Below are 8,988 nucleotides of genomic sequence, written 5' to 3'. Positions count from 1 at the left end.
TAATACACTGAAGACCCCCCCTCCCCCCCACGACACAGATGACATTACAACATAATCTACAAAAAACCCAAAGTTTTGCTTGGGTTCTGTTAATCTTCTATAGATTCAATGGTATAAAATATAGGTAATCTAAGTGTGCATTTAAACCACAGATTGTCTATTTGTGAATCAGTTCTAAAAAAGTTGACTCATGTAGGTAGTCATTTCTCTAAACAGAGCAAATGTACCTTTTATTGTGCCATCATAGTTCAAAAAAAAGGTAAATACACTGGATATTTTTGTAAATTAAGTGAAAATATATTTTGAAATAGCCTTGGTGTAAATCTTCACACTGCCCGCAAAATGTAGAGATCACAGAGCACTGAGAGGGGTTTTACTGGCCAGACTTTCAAAAGCGTTGGAAAGTGGTCTGAAGCATTTCATTTTTTTATTATTTTTTTAAATAAGCCAACATATTGCTAATGGCACCAAATAGCACAGCTGTGTGCCAATCCCTGTATTCAACTTTCAAGTGAACTTTACTGAGAGAGGTAAAAAGAAACCAAAAAGCTAAATTAAAAATAAGAAATCCCACAGGTTTTTAAAACATTCGCAAAAACAAAAAAGGTATCTTAAATGAATTCAACGCAGGTACGTTTTCACATTGATTTGCTTGACCTCTCTCCCACCTGTCACATTTCTATACAGAAAGAAAAAACAAAATGAATATACATGCAGAGAAATCAGGTTGAGCTAAGGTCAAGGGTCAGTGGGTGGCCAGGTATTGGTCAGGCGAGCTTAGAGAGACATCACAGACAATGGTGGGATGATGAGGCCAGGAGTTTGGCTTGGCTTTCAACATCATGAAGACATGCTAGGCTAATGATGAGCAAACAGGCATGGAGATTTGTTCTAAAAAAGGAACAAAAACACGACAGGAAGAGAGAGAGAGAGAGAGAGAGAGAGAGGACAAAGAGGAGAGAAAGTTAGGGCCACAGCACAAGAATCGTTTAGCCATGAGGCACAAAAACCAACAAAAACAATGCCAATCACCACGTACAGTAAAGGACACAAACATTTCCCCCCCTCCTCCCCCCCACAGACCCGACACACAAAAACGATACACGGATGTACGGAAGTGACACCACTACGACATATGGCAGAGACTCAAACATGCAGACTGAATACTTGGCACCCAAAGAGATCCATGGAGAGCCCGTCGCCCTGAGGCAGACGGAGGATGGATGGATGGAATGACTGGAAGAGGTGGTTAATAGAAAAAAGAGAGGTAGCCTAGCTCAACATGGCTTAGATAATGAGAGGGAAAGGTGGCAGATGGAGAGAGGAAAGATGGGCGAGGGGGGGCGGGGCTAGAGTGCAAAAGAGTTCAACATTAAGGATGAAAAACGGACAGACTAAATGTAAAAAGCCAAACACAGGTTGAAGCTCGGGGTCTGCGTGGCCTGGTGTCAACGACAACTGATCCTTAGTCAACCTGTTCTAGCTTGACCTGAAGGCAACGAAATGGCATGGAAACACACCTGATGCTCTCCACTAATTACAGTGACACAAAAATACCTCCAGCGAACACCGACTCCAGTGATAGTCATAAATAATCATATACATTAAAATATTAAATCCGACTCAAATTACATGAGAAAACCGCAGGAATGAAATACAGTAAAATGTAGAAAGATCATTGCAACCAATTTTTCTCCCTCCTGTGGCGGGCTCCTTTCCCCCTGCCCCACTGAGTCTCTGCTGTGGTGACCTTGGCTGGAGGGTGAACTTACCCTAGCAGTGCTAGCATAGAGCTGGGGAGGGGGGGGCCCCGGGGCGAGGATCAGTAGGGTTTGCTGTCGTTCTTGGAGCGCTTCAGCTGAACCTTCAGCCTCTTCATGCCGATCTGGAAACCATTCATGGCCTGGATGGCAGCTTGCGCAGACACGGGATTGTCATAGCTGACGAACCCTGAGAACAAAAAAATGTGGAGGACCCGTGTTACAAACATTTAAAGGAAATATAATACACCATTTCACCTTGAGCCCTTTAAATCTTAACTAAATGCACCAAACTCAACTACTTTTTAAAATACAGCTTCAGACGAAGGTTAGGGCGACATTGCCCTTTACCTCAAGGGCAATGTATTAAAGGCAAAATCAAGGCTTTTCCCCATAGACCTCTCGGTCAACAGGACAGAATAACTTTCCCACCAGAGAAAGCCATAAGACAAGCTTTGTTATTATTATCGTTGGCTATTTCTCCTGACACAACTTCACAATAAAGTTGTTTTTTTAATGAATTTGTATTGAAAATAAAACATGTGCAGGTAGGTGGCTTACTGTATACATACATGACAATCTAATTTCAACCACACAACAAAGCACGTATTTAAGATATAATCAAAAGGGCTGTAAAGACAACACACTTACCAAAGCACTTGCTCAGATTGGTCTGTTTATCAACGAAGACTTTGGCAGAGACCACATTTCCGAAAGGCACAAACATCTGCAGAAGATCCTGATCACCAAACTCCTGGGGCAGGTGGTAGATGAACAGGTTAGCGCCCTCTGGCCCTACTCCATTTGGTAAAAAGAGAAAGAAAAAACAGGCATTCCAATTAGATAGGATCAAGAGGCATCAAGATACACACACACTCAAATAATCCATAAGTAAATCTTCTATAAATAAAACAGATTTTCTTTTAAAAATACGTTAATATATTGATGAGAAAACTGACCGCAACAAAAAGTGCTTTAAGAATAATTTCCAAAAAACTCAGTATATCCCACTTGCCATTTTTATGTAGCTTTTACGTGTCTCTTAAATGGAGTTTACTAACAAGGGGCTAGTCCACTTTTGCCTTAGTGGTGTTGAAGCTGTGGGAGAGCATGAAAGTCATTTATGGAGTAAAATTGTCTTTCTATTCCTGCCAGTTGCATTAGCTCTCCTTAAATTGGTGTTTATTTGTTAAGATAGTTATGCTGAACAAAAACATCTAATCAAAGATTTATTTTCCTGCAATAATCTGAAGGCAAAATCACACACATTGGCGATTGTAGAATGAACCAGGGTTGGTCTATGAAAACACATAACCCCTGCAGCAGTGCGTTGTGATAATGCTCACCTTCCTTCTGACCCCCTGCAGCAATGTTCTGCTGCTGCAGGAGGGACTGTCCGTAGAGGGAGGGCAGGGAGGCCGTGTACTGCTGCATCCCTGAGTAGGCCTGGGTCAGGGCGTCCATGGAGCTGGCGGCTGATCCGTTGGCCATTGAGGCTGCCAGGCCATTCATGCCCCCCATACCTGTCAAACCGAGAGAAGCGAACGGATCACGCACTGAAAACACAGATTGACAATCATTAGGAGGGAATTCGGCTTTTCTGGCCACCAGGGGGCAGAAAAAACAACTTTTACATACTTTGCTTGTCAAGTTACACCACTATAACAACTTTATTAGGGTCACCTTTATCTAATGCAGGTCAGTAGTGCTCTCCCTCAGTCATTCTTTACAAAGTTTATAATGGCCAGTTTTGTTATGAAACCTTCCAAGAGGCATTAAATCACTTTCTCTTGATTACTGAGGTATACTGGCAACAGTAGAATTTATGGCTGAGGCCTTTTATTGGATTAAATTAGGTTCTTACAAAGGAACCTAATAATGTGGCCAGTGGGTTTATGTACAACATGCGACAGATACAGAGCAACAGTTCAGCATTTAGGGCTATTACTATTACATTGTAGTGAATAAATAAGTCTGTCTTTCTTTCTGACAATTCATTAAAAAGTGGACAACTAGTCAATAAAACTGAACAGCCCAGGAGCGTTTTTTTTTTTTGGCTCCATATAAAAAACAAAACAACTAATGTTAAAAAAGCTAAAAAAAAAAGAAGCTAGCTGCGATTAAAAAGGTCCTTCTTACCACTGACGCTGTTGGAGAGAGCGTTGAGGTTGAGGCCCATTGAGGTCCCAGTGAGACCCTGCAGGGAGCCCAGAGAGGCCAAAGTGTTCATGGCAGCCCCGGCGCTGGATGCAGATGATCCAACTGAAAAACACGATAAAAGGACATATGGGTTACCACAAGGGTGATTAGCTCACGCTCAGAACACCTCATATGACTTGGTTATGAGAGGATGACACAGCAGCAAGGGGGTCGTTCAAATGTCTCTTAACGAGGAGAGGTGATTACCGCAGCAGCAATATGCCAAACTCAGACAGATGGAGCCAATGTATATTTACACAGATTAAAAGGGAAATGGGGCTCCCATAAAATGTTATATGGGGCTGATTAACTCCCATAAAACACATGAGGAATGGCTGAGGGGCCGTTAGGGAAATGGGGAGGAGGGAGGGTTGTAGAGCAGTTGTTGATACTGCCACAGCAGGGGGGCTGTCTGTGAACGTGTACACTCATCTCAGTCGGGAAGGGATTTTTATTTACACTTAGATATAAATGTTTTGCGTGAAGATAAACTAGGGTAACGGACACGGGGGAAACCAGCCAACAAGGCCAAAAATAGCAAGCTAAACACTCCAATAAACTACTCTAATGGCGCATTTCCACTGCAGCGCGTAGCACGGTTTAAGCATGTCGTGCCAAACCTGGCCCGTTTTTGTCGCGTTTCCACTAGGGGTAGTTCCGGGCCAACCGGGCTGAATATGCTAAACTAGTGACTTGAGGGGCTACAACTACAACACAATGAACATATTTTACAGTGATTTAAAATTGTAATACACGTTTCAAAATGATGCCGAAGTAGCAACATGCTGATACCGGTTAGTAAAAACCATGAATTAATGCTTTGACAAGTCTGCAGACAGACGGCAGGCGAAAAACCTTTTAAAATGTGTGTTTTCTGAACGGAGATCGGCTAAGCTAACGTTGTATATGCTCCGACCGTCCACACACACAACAACGGCCTATACAGACATAAATAGACCAGCGAATGTATTCGCCATGACACAGACAGTATGTGGTTTGTACTTGTTTAACTTTTGTCTCGTTTCTGAACAGATATGAGGAACTGTGAGCTCTGAGTGCTAACGGCTGATGTTTGGTTTTGTGGTTCGCATTGAAGATGAATCACGGCTCCGCCTACACTGCGTTACTATAGTTACTGCCCCAGCTACTAAACTGTAATGGAAACGCAGCATAAAGTAAGCCTGGCCTACCAAGGCCTAACTATACCGTATTAAGCCGTGCGAGGCCCTGCAGTGGAAATGCGCCATAAATGAACTAAAATTACTTCTACACAAGTAAGATTCTGAATGCAGGGCTCTTACTTGTGGAATATTTTCATCACAGTAAAGTGTTGCTTCTATGACTTAAGTGAAAGACACTTGTATTTCTTCCACTACTGCATTTCATGCAAATTCTACACTTCATGCCAGTATTTAATTACCTGGACTAGCCAGGGCTCCCAGGGCTGCGCTGTTTGCAGACATAGCGTTGCTGGAATTTGGGCTGCCAGAGCTCTGCGCTGCGGCCGCAGCAGCCGCTAATGTGGCGAAGTTCTGCAGCTGGAGGGGGTTCACACCTGCTGCTAGAACCGAGAAACAGAGGTGAACGTCAAGGTCTTCCAAAGTTATGCTCAAATCCTCACAAAAAGCTTTCTCGAGAATAAATGGAAAATACATGTTTGGAAAATACATGTTTACAGTTTAAGTTGGGAAGTGACTTTGAAACTATGTCTTCAATTAAAAAGAATAGTTTTTTCTCAGCCTCCTCCATTTAACATTGATTGGGATTCATGTTATTAATATGCTGCTTTGCATTCACTCTGGTCACGTTACCATGTAACCCATCCTTGGAAAGTTATCTTTCATCTTCCAACATTATTTTATTTTATAAATCAAGGCAAGGCAAGTTTATTTATATAGCACCTTTCAACACAAGGCAATTCAAGGTGCTTTACAAAAATGAAAGACATTCAGACAAAGGCATTTAAAAACAGTCATTAAAAAGAAAAGATAATAAAAGAAGCTTTATGAAAAATTCATGAATAAAAAGTTACAGTACAGTTATGAATGAAGATATGAATAGTTCACACAGAAGTTCCACTTTACTGATGCCTTTCTTTAAGGTTTCTCCGAACATGAGCTGTGTACGCTTGTATGGCACATACGTCCCGAGCAGCATACACAGAGAAAACCAGCCAGGACAGAGTCCCCAGACACTGATTCCCTGGGGTTACTAGCCCCAAATGTTCATTAACCAAAAAAGAAACACAACCGCTCAGTTTGAATTAAAAGCAGCGACAAAAATAAAAGTCTTCAACCCGGATTTAAAAGTAGTAAGAGTTGCAGCGGACCTGCAGGTTTCTGGGAGTTTGTTCCAGATATTTGGAGCATAATAACTGAACGCTGCTTTACCATGTTTAGTTCTGACTCTGGGGACAGAAAGCTGACCAGTCCCTGAGAGTTCTGGATGGTTCATAATTTAGCAGGAGGTCAGAAATGTATTTTGGGCTTAAACCATTCAGTGCTTTATAAACCAGCAGCAGTATTTTGAAATCTATTCTTTGACACACAGGAAGCGAGTGTAAAGACTTCAGAACAGGAGTGATGTGATCCACTTTCTTAGTGTTAGTGAGGACTCGAGCAGCGGCGTTCTGAATCAGCTGCAGCTTTCTAATAGATTTTTTAGTGAGACCTGTAAACACACCATTACAGTAGTCCAGTCTACTGAAGATAAAAGCATGGACACGTTTTTCCAAACCCTGCTGTGACATTAGTCTTTTAATCCTAGATATGTTCTTTAGGTGATAGTAGGCTGATTTAGTCATTGTTTTAATGTGACTGCCTTGGCTCCAAAAACCCTTACCTCAGTTTTGTCTTTGTTTAATTGGAGAAAGTTCTGACAAATCCAGTCATTGATTTGTTCAATGCACTTACTCAGTGTTTGAATTGGAGCATAGTCTCCTGGTGAAATGGTTATGTAAATGTGTGTGTCTTCCGCATAACTATTGTAACTTATTTTGTTGTTTTTCATTATCTGAGCCAGCGGTAGCATGTAGACGTTAACCTGTTAAACCCCAAACCTGTTTTTCAGGTCTCGAAAATGACATTTCCAGAACAAATGACCATAACTACACTTCTAAAAAGGGGAAAATTNCAGAGGGCAGTGTTAGGGGGGCACTGCCCCCCCCCCCTGCCCCCCTAGAACCGCCCCTGCTGAGACCTATAATATATTGATGAACAACCCCTATTATACTGTTGTTCATCAATATATTATAGGTCTCAGCAGGGGCGGTTCTAGGGGGGCAGGGGGGGGGGGCAGTGCCCCCCTAACACTGCCCTCTGAGCCCCCCTGTGGCCCCCCCTAAAAAATGAAAAGTGAAAAAATATGAAAAATGTATGATTTATTACACGATTTATTGAATGACGGAATAGGTGCACTGACTTTCACTGTCCGGCTAAGCGCGCGAAAAACAAACACTTCAGAGGCTGTTGCATCCAAGAAAGACTGATTGAAACCTACGTTTCGAGAGACTACCACGATAATTGAAGGTGAATTAAACTATTGTATCCGTGTAATTGTAGATGTAAAGTAGAGATGTAACTGTTCATTGCCTTTATTTTTATATAAATATGATATGGTGTTAGTGCAAAAATGTTACTATAACTTAAGCTGAAGCTAACAGTAATAACTATAAGATGTATCTGAAATAAATAAGTGTACTGAAACAAATACCAATAACTGTATTGCATTGTTTTCTTATGCCCCCCCAGTCAAATCGGTCTAGAACCGCCACTGTTTGTATGTATTGTATTTTTTACAGATGAATTGTCTCTGTATTTGTTTTATTTTACTATTGGCATCCCTCCACAGCTGAAGCATCCTGCAGGACTTGTAAACATAGCGGCCATTAAATGGACTCATTTAAAACAAACACTATCTAAATCATATGAGAACAGAGGAATCAATGTTTCTCACACACAGACACACACTCACGCACAATCACACGCACGCATGCACAATCACATACACTCACACGCTTGCACGCACGTACAAACAGATACACGGTCCATAGGGAAGTGCTAGGTGTTGAGTTATGGCAGCCATTAGGTTTTAACACGGAGCGTTGTTGTTGATTTTACTGAAACTCTTCATTCTTCTGTGTTTTCAGTGAAACACCAAAGCAGCTTCAGACTGATTTGTAACCACATGTCAGTGTTCTGCTGGAATGTTAAATACAATATAAAGCGACAATAAAAAGCAAATCTTCAAAAGAGTACGACAGGATTTTGGCATCCTGGAAGATTGAGTGTGCTGTAAAAAGATAACCATCTCCATTACAGATGTTACATCCACTGCAATTTGATTCTACACTCTGTCACCACACCATTTAAGAGAGCGAGCTGAAATCTTAGTGTTTAAAAGGCTCTATTAAGACGCGTAGTAGCTTTAAGAAACAACTTCATCATGCATCGTATTTGTCATCATCTGAAAGCCTATAATTAGAAGCTTGTTGGAAGTAATCCAGTCTCAAGCCTTGGAGATAATGGAGGCCAGAAAGCAACACATTGCTGTTGGAATATTTTATCTAATGAGGCCTGACACATCACAGACTCTGTTTGTTTCTGAAAGAGGAATTATTTCAACTGTTTTTAATTATATTGGTCAAAGTCTTCAAACAGACAGTGAAACAGAAGTCAATGTGTGAATCATCTTTCATTGCTTTCACACAAAATGAATTAGCACAATCATCACATTTTCCTAAAGTCATGAACTCAACACATTATTTAAAGGTCACCTATCATGCTATTTTTAGGCAATAGCATAGGTCTCAGATATATACAAATATATAAAAAACATGTCTATGAAGTGTTTTGCTCAAAATACCAAACAGATCACCCATTCTAGCCATACCTCATACCCATGGATGTATAATAAGAACTGGATACAGCGTGGGAGGCGGGGCCTCATTAATTCCTATGAGAGTTGCTCATTAGCGCACCGCGTACGGCCCATTAGACACTGCAAAACGAGAGAGTTTTCAACCCCCGTA

At 41.4% G+C, this 8,988-nt stretch overlaps 1 protein-coding gene across 4 annotated transcripts; it reads right to left on the bottom strand.

Annotated features, from left to right (window-relative positions):
- Positions 1-273: 273 nt before the first annotated feature.
- LOC104950046 (CUGBP Elav-like family member 2) lies at positions 274-5,670 on the bottom strand. Of its 4 annotated transcripts, none has more exons than XM_010776489.1 (6): positions 5,380-5,668; positions 3,900-4,022; positions 3,107-3,283; positions 2,412-2,558; positions 1,773-1,950; positions 274-891 (listed from the first exon to the last, which is right to left on the bottom strand). In XM_010776489.1, the coding sequence occupies exons 1-5, from the start codon at positions 5,627-5,629 to the stop codon at positions 1,823-1,825; spliced, it is 825 nt and encodes a 274-aa protein (XP_010774791.1). In that variant the 5' UTR covers positions 5,630-5,668; the 3' UTR covers positions 274-891; positions 1,773-1,822. The 4 variants fall into 4 exon arrangements, with proteins under 4 accessions (XP_010774791.1, XP_010774788.1, XP_010774790.1 ...); XM_010776486.1 differs by having other exon boundaries at positions 3,107-3,316; positions 5,380-5,642; XM_010776488.1 differs by having other exon boundaries at positions 2,412-2,555; positions 3,107-3,316; positions 5,380-5,629.
- Positions 5,671-8,988: the final 3,318 nt, after the last annotated feature.

The sequence above is a fragment of the Notothenia coriiceps genome, unplaced genomic scaffold, assembly GCF_000735185.1.
Source record: "Notothenia coriiceps isolate Sejong01 unplaced genomic scaffold, NC01 NC01_scaffold00017070, whole genome shotgun sequence".
NCBI lineage: Eukaryota > Metazoa > Chordata > Actinopteri > Perciformes > Nototheniidae > Notothenia > Notothenia coriiceps.
Note: the sequence above shows the minus strand (reverse complement) of the source record. Positions and strands in the feature narration are given on the sequence as shown.

Coding starts and splice junctions, on each gene's coding strand:
- LOC104950046 (XM_010776487.1), bottom strand. CDS start 5,629: ATGTATTTTCCAAACATGTATTTTCCATTTATTCTCGAGAAAGCTTTT. Junction 4,023..5,379: donor GGGAGCCCTGGCTAGTCCAG/GTAATTAAATAC, acceptor CGTGTTTTTCAG/TTGGATCATCTGCATCCAGC. Junction 2,559..3,106: donor TGCAGGGGGTCAGAAGGAAG/GTGAGCATTATC, acceptor TACCAAATGGAG/TAGGGCCAGAGGGCGCTAAC.